At 47.1% G+C, this 19,338-nt stretch overlaps 1 protein-coding gene across 2 annotated transcripts; it reads right to left on the bottom strand.

The window, feature by feature from the left end:
* Window positions 1-11,152: 11,152 nt before the first annotated feature.
* On the bottom strand, window positions 11,153-18,412 carry RNF7 (ring finger protein 7). 2 transcript variants are annotated; one of them, XM_084754250.1, is made up of 3 exons: window positions 18,113-18,412; window positions 13,970-14,017; window positions 11,153-11,494 (listed from the first exon to the last, which is right to left on the bottom strand). In XM_084754250.1, exons 1-3 carry the CDS (start codon window positions 18,278-18,280, stop codon window positions 11,438-11,440), a joined length of 273 nt encoding a protein of 90 aa, XP_084610376.1. In that variant the 5' UTR covers window positions 18,281-18,412; the 3' UTR covers window positions 11,153-11,437. The 2 variants fall into 2 exon arrangements, with proteins under 2 accessions (XP_084610376.1, XP_084610375.1); XM_084754249.1 differs by having other exon boundaries at window positions 18,106-18,383.
* Window positions 18,413-19,338: the final 926 nt, after the last annotated feature.

Below are 19,338 nucleotides of genomic sequence, written 5' to 3'. Positions count from 1 at the left end.
CCTAGTGGCAGGCAGGTGATGGTGTCATAGGTTGCTAGGCAGACTGGGGGCAGTTGTGCTAACAGTGGGAGCACAGTGGACGAAGAGGACCCCAGCATTCTTGGACTTTATTGGGATGACGGTGTGTGATCACATGACCTTAGCTATGAGTCCACAGAGACCCAACAGTACAGCCTCAGGGCCAGTAAGGGCTCTTTTTTTTTTTTTAAAGTATAAGACAAGGGAACTGAGGTGGAGGTTGGGACAGCGTTCTGTGTAATTTTTACTGCTGACCAGACTGGGTTTGGAACCGGCTAGGAGGCACATCTCTGAGAAGGTCTGTGAAGGGGTCTCTAAAAAGGTTTACCTGAGGAGGGGAAACTCGACCTGATTGTGAGTGGCTCCATCCATTAGACTAAGGCCCCAGACTGAATAAAAAAGGGAAAAAGAGAAGTTGAGCCCAGCAACAGCAGCCGCGGCTGCTGATTTCTGCCAGTGGAAGCGTCAGGACCGGTTACCCTGTGCTCTCACTCCCACGCTACCTTGCCACATCACCCTGTACCTTCAAGCTGGGGACCCAAACCAACCCATCCTTCCTTAAAACCAACCAACCAACCAAGCTGCCCAGTTTAATGTGCACAAGGCTCTGGCTGGGCCCCAGCACGTCACAGGGGCAGGGGTGGGGTGGGGAAGAAAATAGTATGCATGTTGGCTCTCACCTGTAATCCTGGCACTTAGGAGGCTGACAAAGAGGACAGCCTGGGCCCCAGCGTGAGACTCTGTCCAAATAAATAAACTTAAACCCAAAGTCAAAGAGGCTCCGAGCCTGTTGTTAGAGACGCCAGAGTCTGCACCAACAACCTGCCTCACTGAATTCCCTGAAACACATTCCTAAAGTCATAGGGCTTGAATAAAATATGTTCCTCTAAGAAATACCTCTCCCATCTCTTATTTCCTGTCCGTTTTGATAAGCCTCTGAAAGTGCAGCGCTTCTAATGAACTCCGAGGAGCTTTCTCAGGTCGACTCTACCACGGAGAGAGAACCGCAATTATCTTGATTCGAGTGCCTCGGTGAAGGGCTGAGCGCCAAGACGAATGGAACAGCATTAGCAGTTTCCCCACACTCGCCACTTAGCAAACTTCAGTGCATCTGCTGATGACGGTCTTAAGTAAGCCACGTTTAAGTTTAAATGCATTCTGGTTTTCTACCTTCCCTATCTACCCTCCCCCCCACCCCCACCCCCCATGTGAGGAATTGAACCTACCTGCTTGCTGGACAAGTGCTCTGTCCGTCACTGAGCTCCACGCCCAGCTCCTCAAGTCTATCTCCTATAGAGCAAAATGCACAGACTAAGTGTACAGGGCATTGCATTTGGGCAAATTTATAAACCCACGGGACTGTCGCCTGAATGAAGACAGTGTTTCTGTTGCACGCTGAATGCTTTCCTGCGGGCTGTTGCCCTTTGCTCATCTGTTGATTGCTCTCTCAGCTCTGCATCCACCTCTACTTTATGCCATTTGTCATTTGTGTTGCTTCTAGCCTGTTCTAGTCGCTAGCCCAAGCTGACTAGGACAGGGCTATTGTTACTAATAAAAACATGAAACAACAGCTTTGAATGTTCCCTTAAAAGTCTTTTTTTTTGTGGTCACAAGTTTTCACCGGTTTTGGCAAATACCTATGGATAGAGCTGCTGAGTCACAGAGGACATGTGGACGGAACAATTTTTTTTCTTGCATTATTTCATATATACAGATTCCTGGCACAGCACACATGTGGAGGTTAGAGGGCAGATGGCCCGGCCCGCAGGGTCTTCAGTGGGTACCCGTGGAGGGGGCAGACAAGTGGGGGGACAGGAGACACAAAGAAATGAGGGCAAGTCTGGGTTCTGATCAAGCCCCGTTTATTGAAACATTTCACAGAGTTTTTATAAGGCAGGGGGCAGGGAAGCATATTGCTATGGCAACCCAGCTGCAGGCTATCTCAAGATGCGAGGAATTCCAAGCAGGTCACAACGTTCTGCTACACCGAATATTTTGCTATCTTTGTCTAATCTAACTGCTAAACTACAGCAGGGTGGCTACGTCTAAATCTTATCTTTAGTCTAACTGCTGAACCATGACAGGGTCAGGTGGTGTCTGGTAAATGACAGACTGCTGGAGAGATAGAAACCTAGGCTCTGACAACATGGCTGAACATTGGCCATATAGCCTGTCCCCAACAGGCAATATGGGGAGTTGCCTCTGCTCTCTGATTCTGCGGGTCCTGGGGATCCAGCTCAGGTTGCCAGGTTTGGCAGCAGGTGCCCTTTCCTGCCGAGCTATCTCACAAATCCCTGTTCTAAATGTTTCAAAACTATAACAGCCAAGGCTGTTACCAGTTTTTAAAACTTGAGCTTTTATGTATGTGTGTTGGGGGGACATATTGTCACTTCATTGTGATTTTAAAGATTTATTTTTTATTACTTATTTATCTGTTACTTATTTTTTTTTAAAGTGTTTCTGCCTGTGCATGTATGTGTATCATGAGCATGCAGTGCCCTTGGTGGCCAGAAGAGGGCATCGGATCCTTCAGAACTGTAGTTACACATGGTTGGTACATACGATGTAGCTTCAAGGAACTGAACAAGTTCCTCTGGGAGTAGTAAGTGCCTTGGCCGTTTCAGTCTTTTTTTTTTTTTTTTCCTGAGACAGGGTTTCTCTGTGCAGCCTTGGCTGTCCTGGACTCACTTTGTAGACCAAGCTGGCCTCGAACTCACAGCGATCTGCCTGCCTCTGCCTCCTGAGTGCTGGGATTACAGGCATGTGCCACCACGCCCAGCCCTAGCCGTTTCAGTCTTATCTTCTGATGAGAAACACCTTTCCACGGCTCTTGTCTTTTTTTTTTTTTTTTTTTAATAGAGAAGGTAGCCCTGTGTAGCCCAGGGGAATTCACTATGTAGACCAGGCTCAGGCTGGCCTGGAACTCACAGAGAGATCCACCTACCTCTGCCTCCCCAGTGCTAGATTAAAGGTGTGTGCCACCACACCTGGCTACATATTTCTTTAGTATGGAGTTACATTTTCAGGCATGACATTTTATTCAAGGGTCATCCTAGCTTGTATCGTAAGATATATGTTCCTAAGGTCTACTACATTTTCTTCCTTTACTAGCCAGTGTATCCAGAACACAAAGACGCTGCTTCAGAGAAAAATGATCTCTGGTTCCTTCCTGGTTCTGAGTCATGAAAAGAAAGTTTACATGGCAACATCAACGAAGTATTAGTGATTGTTAACTGGTTTTGTGTTTTGGTTGTCGTCTGTGGTACCGGGAGCCTCACTCAGGGTATCAGCGTGCTAGAGAAGTGCTCCACCACTGAGCCACACAACCTTGTCCCCACCCCCACCCTCTCTGTGTTTCCCCTACCTAGGGAACTAAAAAAAACAAAAAAAACAAAAAAACTCCATCTCTGCAACGAGGTGTAACTGTGGACATCTATAGTCCCAATATTTGGGAGTGTGGGAGGATCAGGAATTCAAGGTCATCTTTGAAGACACAATGAGTTCCAGGCTATCCTGAGCTACAAGAAACAGTCTTAAACAAACCAACAAACAACAACAACAAAAACAAAAACACCAAACAACAAGAAGGAAGCAAAAAAGCACAGGGCTAAGGGCTCGGTTGGTGAAAGCAGCTGCCATGCAGCCTGTAGACTTGAGTTCCAGCCCAGAACCTGAGTCAGGCGGCAGCAACCTGCAATCCTAGCACTCCTGGGGCAAGAGGGCAGACAGGGACAAGAAGCCATCCTGGGGCAGTCAGCATGGCAGGAACAAGAAACCCTAATAATAAGGTGGAAGGTGAAAACCAGCTCCAGAAAGATGTCCTTGGACCTCTACATGCATTCTGTGGCACGGTCATGCCCAGTCTCTCTCACATAAAAACGATTTTTAAAAATTTATATATACATGTATATATTATATAGTGTGTGTGTATGTATATGTGTGTGTGTGGTATGTGTGTGATGTGTATGTGGTGTGTGGTGTGTATGTGTGTGTGTGTGGTGTGTGTGTGTGGTGTGTGTGTGTGTGTAGTATGTGTGTGTGTATATGTGGTGTGTGTGTGTGTGTGTGTGTGTGTGTGTGTGTGTACCTACAGAAGCCAGAGGAGTCAGATTGTCCTTGGAGCTGGAGGTACAAGTGGTTGTGAACCTCCTAATGACCTTAACCACTGAGATACCTCTCCAGCCAATACAAATTACTTATTTATGATGATGATGATGAGGAGGAGGAGGAGGAGGAGGAGGAAAAGGAGGAGGAGGAGGAGACAGGGTCTCTTTATGTAGTCCTGGCTGCCCTAGAACTTGCTATATAGACCAGGCTGGCCTTGAACTCACAGAGCTCCTCTTGCTTCTGCCTCCCCAGTGCTGGAATTGAAGGTGTGTACCATCATACCTGCTGGCTAAAGACTGACTTTAACAAAACCAAACCTCCGTTTCTGGTTTTCCTTTACATCCCTAAGCAGCAGCGTGACACAGTTCTGGCCAGTCAGGTAGACTCACGATACTAAAGGAGGCTCCCACCCAAAGCCAAAGTGTGGGAGAGAATAACAGTCTTAGTAGCCGGGTGTAGTGGCACACGCCTGTGATCCCAGCACTCGTTAAACAGAGGCAGACAAATCTCTGTGAGTTCGAGGCCAGCCTGGTCTACAGAGTGAGTCCAGGATAGCCAGGGCTACACACAGAGAAACCTTGTCTCAAAAAACAAAAAAAAAAAAAAAAAAAAAAAAAACAGCAAAAAAACCCAAACCTAAATACAGTCCTGGTGCCCTCTGTTTTTTTCCCCAAGATAGAGAACACAAGTCTGTTCAGGCGTCACCTCAGGGTCAGGAAAGAGGACTCGAGAATAAGGCCTCATGCTGACCACACCCAGAGCAGGAAGCTGGGAGCCTGGCTCAGGATGACACTGCTGACCTGCTGGACCAAGCCTGGACTTCCCATCCCAGACTCCTCATTGTGTGGGACAATAAAGCCGCATCTGTGGTGGCTGAGTCCGGTTTCTGAGATTTGCTGCCAAGCGTGTGTCAGCTGATTAGCTCGTGTTTGAGTGATGCTGTGATGTCAGCCTTTTCCATCACTCACCGACACCCTCTTTTCTCAGCCTGCTTTATCCAGGACACTGTGACTTAAAGAACTCCTGAGACAATCACACTTTAACACGGGCAAAAGGGCTTAACCTTTCAGTGGATTAAAAATAGTGACGGCAGGATATTATTTTAGCATTTTATGGAACATGTACTACATATTTTAATTAGTTGTGAGATAGGGCCTTGCTCTGTAGCCTGGCTGGCCTAAACCTTGGTGTGCAGACTAAGCTAGCCTTGGATTTCTGACAATTCTCCTGCCTCAGTGCTGACTCCTTAGTTCCCAGGATCATGCTACTAGGAGGTGCCATGGACCCTCAGGAGGTGGGTCTTCTGGAAGTTTCTTAGGGTACTGGGGACCTGGTCCCTTTCCTTCTCCTTTTGACTGCTGTGTCTTTGCCACTGCCATCTGGTGCTCTGGCCAGAAATCCAAAGCTAAGTGATTGTCCACTCTTAAAGTGTGAGCTAAGTAGCATTTTTTTCCCTCTTCAATCTTTTTTCTTTAGTGTGTGAACGCGCCACAGTGTGAGTGCAGAGATGAGAGGACCACCACCTGCCGGGGCCAGCTCCTTCCGTTCCATGGCACTCGGTGGGGAGGTGGGCAGTGAAAAGGGGCTGAACTCAGGTCAACAGCTGGTGCCTTTACCCACCGAGCCAGCCTGCTGGCCTCCATTTTCCTGTTAACCAGCTCCTATACTCTATCACAACGCAAAGTGGCATAGAACACATAAGCTTTGGCTAATAGCTGAAAAACAATATGTAGCTCTGAAAGCGCACATGTAAATGAGTCTGTGTGGTTTCTTGGGTTATTTTTGTCTTCAAATGTACCCTAAGAAGGCCTTGATCTCCAGCTCCTGTTACCTCAGCTTTACCAACTAAACTGCCCTATAGGGGCTGGAGAGATGGCTCAGTGGTTAAGAGTACTGTCTGCTCTTCCAAAGGACCCGAGTTCAATTCCCAGCCACCACATGGCAGCTCACAACTGTCTGTAATTCCGGTTCCAATGGCTCTGATACCCTCACTCTAAAATAAAATTAAATAACTTATTAAAAAAAAATAAACTGTCCTATAGCCTCTCCTTCCTAGGCCAGAAGGGTGGCCTAGCAGAGATGGAATTGGTGCAAACTTAACTCTCCATTTGTGCGATGGGTGGTAGCACACGCCTGTAATTCCAGCATGTGGGAGGCTGAGGCAGGCGGATCTCTCTCTGAGTTCAAGGGCAGCCTAGTCTACAGAGTAAGCTCCAAGACACCAAGTCTACACAGAGAAACCCCATCTCATTACAAACAAAAAACAACCAACCAAAAAACAACAACAACCCCCCCAAAACCCAAACCCTCATTTGCATGTGAGGCTGTGTGTGTGTGTGTGTGTGTGTGTGTGTGTGTGTGTGTGTGTGTGACTGGTGAAAGTCCTTTCTCTTGCTTTGAGCAAGCTCATCAACCTCATTCAGCGAGGTGACTGGGAGACAACACGTCCCTGTGCTGCCCGTGGTGGCTGTCATATTGGTTGCTTCTCTCAATTGGTTTTTTTCTTGTCTGCTTCTGTAGTACAGGCTGAGCTGGTTACACAAAGCAGCCGTGGAAGGCAGAGGTGACAGTGGCAGCAACAGCTGAACAGCTGGAGAGCGCAGCCAGAGAGGCAAAGTAGAAGCAAGAAAACCATCTCAGGCTGAAGGACAGAGGGCCAGTAAGAGCCACTGAAAGGAACCAGCAGGCTCTGCTTGCCGGAAGTTCCCGAGAGCTTCAGGCCTTCAAGGCAAAGGGACACTTGTCACTCAGGAGCTGTCACGCTGGCTGCTTGTCAAAGGCTTCAGAGACTGAGCAAATCTTGATCCCTAGGCCTACCTGGAAATGGCAATGCCAGCGGCTGCCAAGGGCTAAGGAATCCCAACTTGCTAGACACCCAAGAGCTGCAAACACTTGTAAAGCTGTGACAGTAGAGGGCGCTGCAGGCTGCTGCTGTCATTGGATGCTGACAAGCACCGAGGGATTCAAGAGCTGCAAAGACCAGCAACTTGGACCGAGGTTCTACCCAGCAAGAACACCTCAGCCAGCAGAAGGGCAGAACCGGGGAAACTGGATGGTGGGGCAGCATTTGGAAAGTGGAGCCAAGAGAGCAGCTAGTTCAAGGCCAGCTTGGAGCACACAAGATCCCGTCTCAACCAAAACAAACAAAAAGGGCTAAGGTTCTACAGAGATGGAAAGTCTAACATTAAACTTCTTTTTTTCTTTCCAAGACAGGGTTTCTCTGTGTAGCCCTGTCTGTCCTGGACCTCACTCTGTAGACCAGGCTGGCCTTGAACTCAGCGATCTGCTTGCCTCTGCCTCTTGCGCCACCCCATCTGGCCTCTAAACTTCCAATATTTACAGCCCTTTTCTTAATATGAATCTGAAAATCGTGTTAGCTATCTGGAAAGCAGTTGCGGCCTCATTCCATGCTGCACCCATGCCATTTACTCTCTCCTCTGCTGTCTGCCTCTTCCTTTCCTTTTCGACTGAGGACAGTTGGGAGGGGGCTTTACCCCATAACAGGGCACACGTCTGCTAAGGCTTTCACAGATGCCGAGCATTAGTAGCCTTTACCAGCACCAGGGACGCCTTAGTTTACCTACGGAATCCCTGTCATGTTTATACTGTCAACAGCTTCTGGAATCACCTAGAAGCTGCACTGTGAAGGCGTTTCTAGTCAGAGTTAACTGAGGTGGAGGGCCCACCTTAGCTGTGGCTGTATCACTCCTTGTGCCAGGGCTTGCACTGAACACAAAGCAGAAACCCATCCGGGCAATAGCATTCATCTCTGCTTCCTGCTTCCGGCCAATCGTCTGCCTGCCATGATGGGTGCGAGCCAAAACAAACCCTTCCTCACACTACCTTGTTGAGTGTTCAACTGCACCAAGGAGAAAAGTAACATCCTGGGTCCTGAATCCAGTGAGGCTGGAATGCTTATCACACATGGGTAAACTGAGGCAGAGAGGTGACATTCCTAGCCGAAGTTGGTCCCCTGTTCAGTTTCAGTTATTATTAATAATATCAAACTACAGAAAACCTTGTCCCTGGGGGACATACTGTGACGAAACCTACCCATGAGGGAGAAAAGGATGATAAAAAGGCAGTATAGGGGCTGGAGAGATGGCTCAGTGGTTAAGAGCACTGGCTGCTCTTCCAGAGGATCTGTGTTCAATTCCCAGCACCCACATGGCAGCTTGCAACTATCTACAATGCAACTCCAATTTCAGGGGAACTGACACCCTCACTCATATACATATAGGCAAAACACCAACACATTAAATACATAGATCTTTAAAAAAAAAAAAAACAAAGACCAGAGAGGATCAAGAGTTTGGAGCCAGGGCTGGAGAGATGGCTCAGAGGTTAAGAGCACTGGCTGTTGCTGGGCATGGTGGCACACGCCTTTAATCCCAGCACTTGGGAGGCAGCGGCAGTTGGATCCAAGGAAGCCAGTCCTGATTTCAAAGAGAAGTTTTGGAAGTGGGAACTTTTTGGGATCCGGCACACTGGGGAGAGAGGAGGACCTTAAGATGAAGATGGTACCACAGGACACTCATGCTCTCAGCCCTCACCAGCAGCCCACAGCAGGGAGGTGTTCACACTGACAGGCGCCTGAGATCACCCGGCTGCTGTCTGTCTGTTCTATAGTTCTAACATAACGTTTGCTAATATGTAATTAAAGGCATTAAATATCATTTAATCATCTGGAGAGGAAACCCCGCTTGCTGCTTTTGGAACCTACAACTAACGCACCCCCACATGTTCCTTCTGGGGAGACGGTATGTACGGAACTCTTGGGAGGCTGGGCGGATGGGTGGGGTCAGAGCCCAGCTTTGTCTCAATCCTGCCTCCTCCACCCTCAGACTGAGTGTAGCACAAAAAGGGCTTTGTCAGATAGTCTCGCTGGGTGGAACGGTCGCCCTCCAGACTTCACTCACAAACTGTCACAGCACCTAATGATCATGACAGGCCGACTACTTCCTTCCTCACAGCAAAGGCAAACATCTAGTTCAACTTTATAACTATGATCTTTAAAAAAAAAAATGTCAAAGAGGCTACTAATAACTACACAGTGACAGATATGTCCAAATGACCAAAACCATTTGTATACTTAAGGTACCTAGAAAATTTAGAAAATATTTACCCATACTCTTTCAGGGGGTCTGCTGACAGAAGCAACGTTTTCAGAGAAACCACACTAATAAAAAATAAGAAAGCTGGGTATGGTGGCGCACGCCTTTAATCCCAGCACTTGGGAGGCAGAGGCAGGTGGATCACTGTGAGTTCAAGGCCAGCCTGGTCAAGGACAGCCAAGGCTACACAGAGAAACCCAGTCTCAAAAAACCAAAGAGAGAGAGAGAGAGAGAGAGAGAGAGAGAGAGAGAGAGAGAGAGAGAGAGAGAGAGAGAGAGACAGACACAGAGACCATAACTCAACGAGACATAATGGTGCATACTTGTAATCCTAGCACTTGGGAGGCAGAGGCAAGGAGTTTGCCACAGTCAGAGGCCAACCTCCATTCACTTTCAGTACAGCTAGGGCTATAGTGAGCCCCTGCCATCCTCTGAAGAAACCCTCTGTAATTCTCAATGAATTTTTATTTTAAATCCATTAAAAACATTTTGGAGCGTATGAGTGTTCGCCTGCATGTCTGTCTGCATGTTTATATGGGCACCCTGTACATGCAGTACCCACAGAAGCCCACAGGAGGATGCTGGATTCCTGGAGTTAGTTGTGAGCTGCAACGTGGGGGCTGGAAACTGAATCTGGGTCCTTTGCAAGTGCTCTAAACTACTCAGCCAGCTCTCCAGCCACTCCTCGCCCTACTACCCCTGCTCCCCGTGTTGTTTTTTTTTTTAAATTCCTATCAGTAATTTCCACTTTAGAATAAAAAATTATGGCCCCAAATAACCTTTGAATGAAACTTGTATATGTTTGTCCCTGTATGTTCACAGGCCAGAAGCTCAGGTTTCCTTCAATTGTCCTTATTTTCTGAGACAGGGCCTCTCGCTGAAGACTTTATCAATTTGGCCTCAGGCTGGCTAGCAAGCCCCAGGAATCCTCCTGTCTCTACCTCCTGAGTAACAGGGTTGGGCTATCCCATGAAGTCTAGGGAACAGAAGTCTGGTCTTCAGACTCACCCAGCACTATACACAGTGAGATACCTCCTCCCCAGCCCCACTGGGTGAGTTTGATAAAATTTTGTTTGTGTGTTTTCACACAATTAAGTTTACTGACAAATAATTAAGTTTTATTGACTTAATATAGTCTATTATTTTTTCAAATTATTTACTAAACAAATTAGCAAGTTTAAGGGTATAGAAAAATTTAATAACCCAAAGCAGAGTATTTCATTTATTAAAACACTGCATAATACACTGCAATGTTGCACTGGTAAGCATTTTCCCACTAATATTTTGGTATAACCTTACTAGGAACAGAAAATGCTTCTTTAAACCAAGTGACTGAACAGTGAGGTGAGTGCAATCTACTTTTCCTTGATGAGTCAAAGGTGAGAACTAGGAAGACAAAGTCCCACTTACCTGAGAGTTAGTTTATTTACCCTCTTCATGGATCTAAAAGTGAAAGTCTTGTTCATAGCAAAAGAAACCATGGGCTGCCTCTCTCCCAGCAACAGAAAGTATCAGGAGCAGAGTAGGAATTGGGTTCTTAAATGCATTTTATTTGTTCCTGTAACATTCTTTTATTTATTTATCTATTTATTTTGCTTTTGTTTTTCGAGACAGCGTTTCCCTGTGTAGCCTTGGCTGTCCTGGACTCACTTTGTAAACCAAGCTGGCCTGAAACTCAGTGATCCGCCTGCCTCTGCCTCCCAAGTGCTCAGGATTAAAGGAGTGTGCCACCACACCTGGCTTTTCTTTTATTTATTTCTTATCCAACCAAGCATCAAACAAAAATGCTCTTCTGTGAATGCAATGCTCTCCCCGCCCTTGTGTGCTGACAGATAAACAATAAAGATCCTTCTGTTTTCAGTGTTTTCTCTTATTGCTCTTCTAAGCAGTACGTATCACACACACAACCGAGGTAGGAAAGGACAGTTTTTAATAAATTATCTTCTTAATTGTAGAGACTTTTTCAAAATTAAACAGACAAAACACTAAACCGCGCCTTGGATGAGTCTCCAAGGACCACACGTCATCTGTTCTATCTGAAGAATGAGTGAACTCACTGGAGAGTCTCGTCTTTCTCTCGTAACGGCAAGATCGTCCAGGGCTGCCAACCACAGCAGGAGCTCCTTCCACTACAGCTCACTTGCCGATTCTCTGGACCACCCAGTCCTGCTGGCAGAGAGGGCAGCGATTGTTCTGTTTCACCCACAGCGACATGCAGCAGTTGTGGAAGGAATGGTTACACTCTCCCCAGACCACTGGAAGAAAGAAAAGAACAGCTGAGTGGGTGCATGCATGCCTGTAATCTGAGCTCCAAGGTGGAGGAGCGCAGCCCATTCTAGGCCACTGTAGCTACAAAGCAAGACATTGCCTCAGAATCAGACAAGGAAACAGACAAACAAATCAACAGAGGCGACATAGTTCAGTTTAGATATGCAGGCTCAGGGGGGCAGGAGAGGAACACACGAGGGGCAGTGGGGCGAGCAAGGGGTAGGCATAATGAACATACATCGTGTGCTCATGAAATCATCAAAGCAAAACTGTATTTTTTAATTTTTTTTTTTTTTTTTTTTTTTTGGTTTTTCAAGACAGGGTTTCTCTGTGTAGCCTTGGCAATCCTGGACTTACTCTGTAGACCAGGCTGGCCTCAAACTCACAGCGATCCGCCTGCCTCTGCCTCCCAAGTGCTGGGATTAAAGGCATGCGCCACCACGCCCGGCTTCTGTATTTTTTAAAACTAAATTACTAAATTCAAAACTAGAGTTAAAAAACCAAAGAAAGGGCTGGAGAGATAGCTCAGTGGTTAAAAGCACTGACTGCGCTTCCAGAGGTCCTGAGTTCAATTCCCAGCAGCTACATGGTGGCTCACAACCATCTATAATGTGATCTGATGCATACTGTATACATAATAATAAATAAATCTTAAAAATAAAAACCCAAGAAAACATCCATGACTCACAGTTCTGAAAAAAGTTGAGTAAGTGGTCAAAATACGTTTTTTGACCTTATCTACAAAAATATTTACATGTTACACTTAGGAAAGGTGCCAGTGAGTTTCCAGGTGAAGCCACACCCTGCTCCTAAGCAGCTTCACTAGCTGTCTTAAGTTAGGAGACTAAAGGGCCTGAACCTGCTGTAGATCCCAGACCTCCTCAGTCATGGGGCACCTTAGGGAGCTTCTGCGCCCCGCTTTACTAAAAAACATCTTTCTCACTTTTTTTTTTTTTTTTTTTGGTTTTTCGAGACAGGGTTTCTCTGTGTAGCCTTGGCTGTCCTAGACTCACTTTGTAGACCAGGCTGGCCTTGAACTCACAGCGATCCGCCCGCCTCTGTTTTTCTGGTTTTTTTGAGATAGGGTTTCTCTGTGTAACAGCCTTGGCTGTCCTGGACTGACTTTGTAGACCAAGCTGGCCTCAAACTCACAGAAATCCACCTGCCTCTGTCTCCCTAGTGCTGGGATTACAGGTGTGCACCACTACACCCGGCATCATTTTTCTTACTTTTATTTACCAAGATACAACATTTTACAGGCTCTCAATTTATAGCTGGCTATTACAACAGATGGTATAGAACATCACCAGCTGTACATCCAGTGAGCTGTTGTTCTACAATCAACGAATTATGCTAAGCCATCCAGCTGGCTACAGTCCCAGCACTAAGGAGGCAGCAGGAGAGGTTCACTCAAAGACCAGCCTTGTCTATATAGCAAGTTCCAAGTCTGAGCCACACAGTGAGACCAAAAACTAAAACCCGCCGTCACCCATACCCAAAGTGCCCACACCAGCAAGCCGTGCAGCTCTTCATCTGACAAATCACATTTGCAGAGTGGCTGGAGAAAGGCATCTGTGGCTGGAGTTCTCTGCTGAGGCAGGGCCTTGCTATATATAGCCCAGGCTTCCTGGAATTCACTATGTAGGCCATGGCAATTGCCCTGTCTAAGCCTCGCAAGGTTCTGGGATTAGGCCACCATGCTCAGGTCTTGAAATCTGTTCTTTCTTTCTCCTGTCCTGTTCTTTCTTTTTTTCTGCTTCTGAGACAGGGTCTTACAGCACAGTCTTGACAAGCCTGGGATTTGCTATCATAGACCAGGCTGGTACCCAACTTGCAGTGACCCTTCTGCCTCAGAGGCTGGAGGTATAGGTGTGTGCTACCAGTTCTGGCTTGACTGTGAATGGAATATATATCCAAGTCTTAATTAAAATAATAAAATAATTTGCAAATTTATTTTAATAAGGTCTTTTGAGAACTAAAACATTATTAAAAAGATGTTTGTTGTTGTTTCTTTTTCCCTCCTCGAGACAAGGTTTCTCTGTGTAACAGAGCCCTGGCTGTCCTGTAACTCCATATGTAGACCAGGCTGGCCTTGAACTCATAGAGATCCCAATGCTGGGATTACAGGCATAAACCACTGCATTCAGCAAAAAGATGTTTTACCAAGAAGTCTTCTGTTACAATTCATTCCCTTCTAGTTTTAGTTCTGATTTTGTTGATTTTTATTTATGGTTTATTTTTATGTACTGACAAAGCCATTTCTCTTTTTTCTCTTTGAAAAACAGGTTTCACTATATAGCAAAAGCTGGTCTCAAGCTCTCTAGTTAAGTGTTTACAGGTCTGGGTTACCATAGCCAGTTTAATAAAGTCAATTTCAATTGCATATTCCAACATTCAAACATCAAACAGAGACAGAAGAAAATCTTTAATTGAAAAGGCCAGAGAAAGAAATGACCACATACCAACACAGTCCTCTTGTTTATTTTCAGCTTGACATCTAAGACAGGCATCTAAAAGTAAACAAAGCGAGTCTCATCTGAGTTCAGGAGGCAACACTGGAAACCCAGACTTTCAAAATCAAACAAAAGCCCCAAGGATCAGAGATGAAGATAAATCTCATATTATTACTTTCTCATTTAAAAAATAACTATTTAAAGAGAAATAAAATACATGGCATTCTACTAATTTATTAATGTTTCACAAGGGCTAACGATTTTTTTTACACGCTCTTATGACAATATAGCTTGGCAGTGGCAGGAAAGAAAAGTCAGAGTTAAAGATGGCAACTCCACCAAAACAAGTTTCTGTAAGCTGACCACCAGCTTGCTCACTCACATGGACCAACTTTAAATAAATAAGCCATATGCATGGATTCATTATTTGCTTATACACTCACAAGGATCTAGGATACTGAAGGAACCAATAAAGGTTTTTGTTTTTCTTTTCTTTCCTTTTTCTTTTTGGTTTTTTGAGATCTGGTCTCTCACATAACCCCTGCTAACCTCTAAACTGAACTGCCTCAAAGTCCTGGGATTACAAGCATGTGTCCCTGGCCCCGCCCAACAATAACATGTAGCATGGACCAAGAAGGAGTTTCCACATACTCAACAATGGCAAAGTACTTGAATAAATGATGTAGTAAATACTAAGAATGGGACCCTAAGGGGTGCGCAACAAGTTTCTAAAATTCAACCAGTACTATGCCTTAGGACAATGACATTGATTCATTCTTTAACTGTATACATCATCCAAGTTAGGTAAAAGGAAGCTCAAATCAACAGAAAAGGCTTTTGTTTCTAATCATGTGTGGGGGCCTAAATCTGGGTATGCTCATGTGCATGCAGATGCCGCTGAAGGCCAGAGGTGCTGGGCGGGGCAGCCCTGGGACTGGAGCTACAGGCGGTTTGTGAGCTCTCAACACTGGTGCTAGCTACTGATTGCAGGCCCTCTGCAAAAGCAGGACAGGCTCCTAAGCACAGACCATTTGTCCAGATCCAGAAAGAAAAGGGAGGTTAGAGAAGACAGTGTGAGTGTGGGGATCCTGGCTTGTAATCAGTGTGCTGAGGAGGCTGAGGCAGCAGGGCTGCTGTGAGTTCAGGACAAGCTCCCCCTTCCTGTGGCCCTTTTAACTTCTTTTATTTTTATGTACATTGGTGTTCCGTCTATGTGACCTCTGGAACTGGAATTACAGACAGCATGAACTTCCATGTGGGTGCTGGGAATTGAACCCAGGTCCTTAGGAAGAAAAGCCAGTGCTCTTAACCTCTAAGCCATCTATCTCTCCAGCCCCAGGACTAGCTTTTTACACACTCAGTGTGTTGTTAGGAAGAGTGACTTGTGTCTATCTCTCCAGCCCCAGGACTAGCTTTTTACACACCCAGTGTGTTGTTAGGCTTTTGGTAAAAATAGCCAGTGCGGAGTTGAAGATTGCTCGCTGCCTCTCCTTACTCTGGCTCAAGCCCGGGCATTTACTGCTCGCTTCTCCATACACTCTCGCCCTCGACAAACAAAAACCCCACAGCCACCCTGGCCTCTTCCACACAGATGAAAACTGCCTCAAGGCTGTATCCATAACTCCCAAGCATCCAGTTGGGATGTGTGACCTGGTAGGACAAAATGGCCAAGGTTCCTGGAGCTCACTAGGAAATGGGCAGTGAGGCAAGACACCACCAGGTGTGCCAATCACACGCTGGACCTGGGCCTGCCTCCAGCACTGGGGGACGACCCATTGCCTCTTTTGTCAAGTAGGAAACCAAGGCTCCAAAAAGGCCATGTGAAATGTCTAAGTTACCACAGATACTCTACTCTTGCTTTGAAAACCTGGCTGCACAGGTGAACTGGCCTCCTCTCTACGCCAATGGCTACTTTCAGGAGGAAATGGGCTATGGGTGGAACCCAAGGGAGGGAGATTACCCATAGTGCAATGGGATGACAGGTCAATTTTAGAATAAGAAAATAAGTAACTTTAAGATTACTGCCAGGTGTGGTGGCACAAACCTTTAATCCCAGCACTCAGGCAGAGGCAGGCGGATCTCTGTGAGTCTGAGGCCAGCCTGGTCTACAAAGAGAGTCCAGGGCAGCCAGGGCTCTGTGTAACAGAGAAACCCTGTCTTGAAAAACAAAACAAAAAACAAAAAGTCAACCTTTAGCCAGCTAGACTGCTTGCTCAGCAGGTTAAGACACAGGCCTGAGTGAAGTCTTGGGACCCACATGGCAGGAGAGAATCAACTCCCCAAAACATCCTTGTAAGCCCCCCAAAATAAACAAATGTAATTTTGTTGTTGTTTTGAGACAGGGTTTTTCTGAGGAGCCATGGCTGTTCTGGCACTCAGGGATCCCCCTGCCTCTGCCTTGTGAGGGCCCTGAGGAAAAATCTCAATTCTATGTTTAAGTCTCACTGCCAAGAACCAAGCACAGTTTTCTTTTTTTGGTTTTTTGTTGTTGTTGTTGTTTTGTTTTGTTTTTCGAAACAGGGTTTCTCTGTGTAGCGTTGGCTGTCCTGGGCTTGCTTCGTAGACCAGGCTGGCCTCGAACTCACAGTGATCCGCCTGCCTCTGCCTCCCCAGTGCTGGGATTAAAGGCGTGCGCCACCATGCCTGGCTCAAGCAGTTTTCAAATTACAGAAAATCAGTTAATTTCAACTACTCTAAAAAAAATATTTTTTAAGAAAATGGCCTTTTAGGGTGTTTTCACAGTAATCTAAAATTTTCTGTTTATGTCACCTGCATCTGTGTATGCATACCATATGTATGTGGTGCCCTCTGGGGCCAGAGTGAGGTGTTGGATCTACCGGAACTGGAGTTACAGAGGGTTGTGAGCTGTCCTCTGCGTGTGGGAAACCAAACTGGGGTGCTCTGTAACAGCAGCCTGCGCTCTTAACTGTGGAAGCACTCTCCAGGCCCTGGCTTTTGCTCTGTTCAAGGCCGGGCTCGCACTCACTTATATCTTGCGGCCTCAGCCTCCAGAATGATGGTGGTTTGACAGGTCTAACACCACTCTCTAGCACTTGGGAGGAGGAAGCAGGAAGATCAGGAGTTCAAGGCCACCCTGGACTACATGAGATAGAACCAGTCTAAAAAAGCACAGAGCCTGGCAGTAGCGGTGCACACTTTTAAGGCCAGCACTGAGGAGGCCGAGTTTTCTGGGGAGGCAGACCATTCTCTGAGTTTGAGGCCAGCCTGGCCTATAAAGTTTCAGGACAGTCAGGGCTAAACAAAGAAACCCTATTTGAAAAGAAAAGAAAGCCGGGCGTGGTGATAAATGCCTTTAATCCCAGCACTCGGGAGGCAGAGGCAGGCGGATCACTATGAGTTCAAGGGCAGCCTGGTCTACAAAGTGAGTCCAGGACAACCGAGGTTACACAGAGCAACTCTGTCTCGGAAAAAAAGAGAAAAGAAGGAAAAGCCAGCATTCTTTTCAAGGTGAACTGAGCTCTTAAAACTTATGTAAAACTCAACTAGAGTTCCAATATTCTCGTTGAAAATACTAAAATAGAAGACTATTTATGAAAAAAGGTTCTTTGAGAAGTCACAAAAGAGGAGAGCAGTATTTTCTCTAAGAAACGGTACCCTATGGTGACAAGGGGGCAAGATGACGTTTCCTGTTGTGAATCAAGCAATCCTTGTCCCTCGCTTCAAGACAAGAGAGCCCTATCTGACTCGTCTTGTCCAGCTTAAATCTAAGAGCCAGCCAAACAGCAGCAGCGAATCCGGAAACGGCAACGGTTGTCTCTGGAGGCAAACTGAGACTGAGTGAGCATCATTCGGTTGGTGACAGACAGAACCGTGACGCGAGATCCGCACGGTGGCACAGGCTCGTCATTTCCAGAGTCTGGGAGGTGCAGGCAGGCAGGCGCACCAAGGGTTCAAGGCCAACCTCGGTTAAACGGGCAAGTTCTACGGCACCCCGGGGAGCGCGAGCGCCTCTCAAAACCTCCGCTGTGAGGTTTGCTGGCCGTCCGGCTGCCCACACAGCCTCAGCTTCACGGGTCACGCCCACCACCTGCAGGAATCACCCGGGAGCCGGGCGGCCGGGCCCAGATGTCGCCGCCGGGACCCGCCCAGCAGGCCGCGTCACAGCTTCGCGTTGCAGCGCTTACCCATCACCTGGACCCTGCAGATGGCGCAGGTGTCGCATTCGACGTCCCAGCTCCACATGGCTACCGCGTTCCACTTCTTAAGGGAGAACATCTTGTCGCCTCCCGACTTGGAGCCTGCGCTCCCGGAGTGCGAGGACAGGACGCAGGGCTCCTCGCCGTCCTCCACGTCGGCCATGGCGGCGGCGCAGAACGGCGACGCGGACGTTGGGCGTGGGGCAGGGAGCTACGGCGGCTCAGCAGGGTCTCAACACGAGCCGCCGGGCTTCCCGCAAGCTAGGCCGCCTAGCTCGAGCCAGGAAGAGCTGATTGGCTGGTGCGGTTCGGTGACGTCACCAGGGTGGGCGAGGCCTGCCCAAGGAGCCCGTGCTCCAGATGTTTTCCGGTATTGGCCACCCGCCGGTTCCTGCGGAACAGGCAGGAAGGTGGACTGCCCTGCGTCCTAGTGTATTAAGTTCGCAGCTCTCAGAAATCACCTTGTTTTTGTCTTCGTTTGTCTCGTCTCTCCTAAATGTAAACTATCAGAGTAGGGAGAGATGTCTCCTCAGTACTGTAACTTTTGCATCTTACAAAATGAAAGCTCGACATATTGAATGACGTTGTTGGGTTGGTTTTTTTGTTTTTGTTTTTTTGAGACAGGGTTTTCACTGTATAATAGTCCTGGCTTTCCTGGACTCGCTTTGTAGACCAGGCTGGCCTCGAAGTCACGTCAATCCACCTGCCTCTGCCTCCTGAGTGCTGGGATTAAAGGCATGCGCCACCACTGCCCCTGCAGTCAGTTGTTGGTTTTTTGAGACAAGGTCTCACTATGTAGCCCTGGCTGCCCTGGAACTCTAGAAAGACCAGGTTGGCCTTAAATTCACAGAGATTCATTTGTCTCTGATCCCCAAGTGCTGGGATTAAAGCTGTGCACCACTATGCCCAGCATCTTGGATTCCGTTACACTTAAAACCTATTTGAATCTTAACTTTTTTCGTTTCGATTTGGTTTGGTTTTGTTTAGTTTTCCCGAGACAGAGTTTCTTTGTGGCACCTTGGCTGTCCTGGGAACTAGCTTTGTAAACCAGGCTGGTCTCGAACTTACAGAGACCTCTCACATGCTGGGACTAAAGGCATGCACCATCATGCTCTACTTCTGTTTGATGTTTTGAGACAGGGTCTCACTACCGCAGCCGCAGAAGGCCTGGAACTCAGTATTTAAACCAGGCTGGTTTTGTATTCACGGAGGTCCATGACC

Source organism: Acomys minous (assembly GCF_964271855.1).
Source record: "Acomys minous genome assembly, chromosome: 13".
NCBI lineage: Eukaryota > Metazoa > Chordata > Mammalia > Rodentia > Muridae > Acomys > Acomys minous.
The sequence above is the reverse complement of the archived record's forward strand: the minus strand, read 5'-3'. Positions and strand labels throughout refer to the sequence as shown.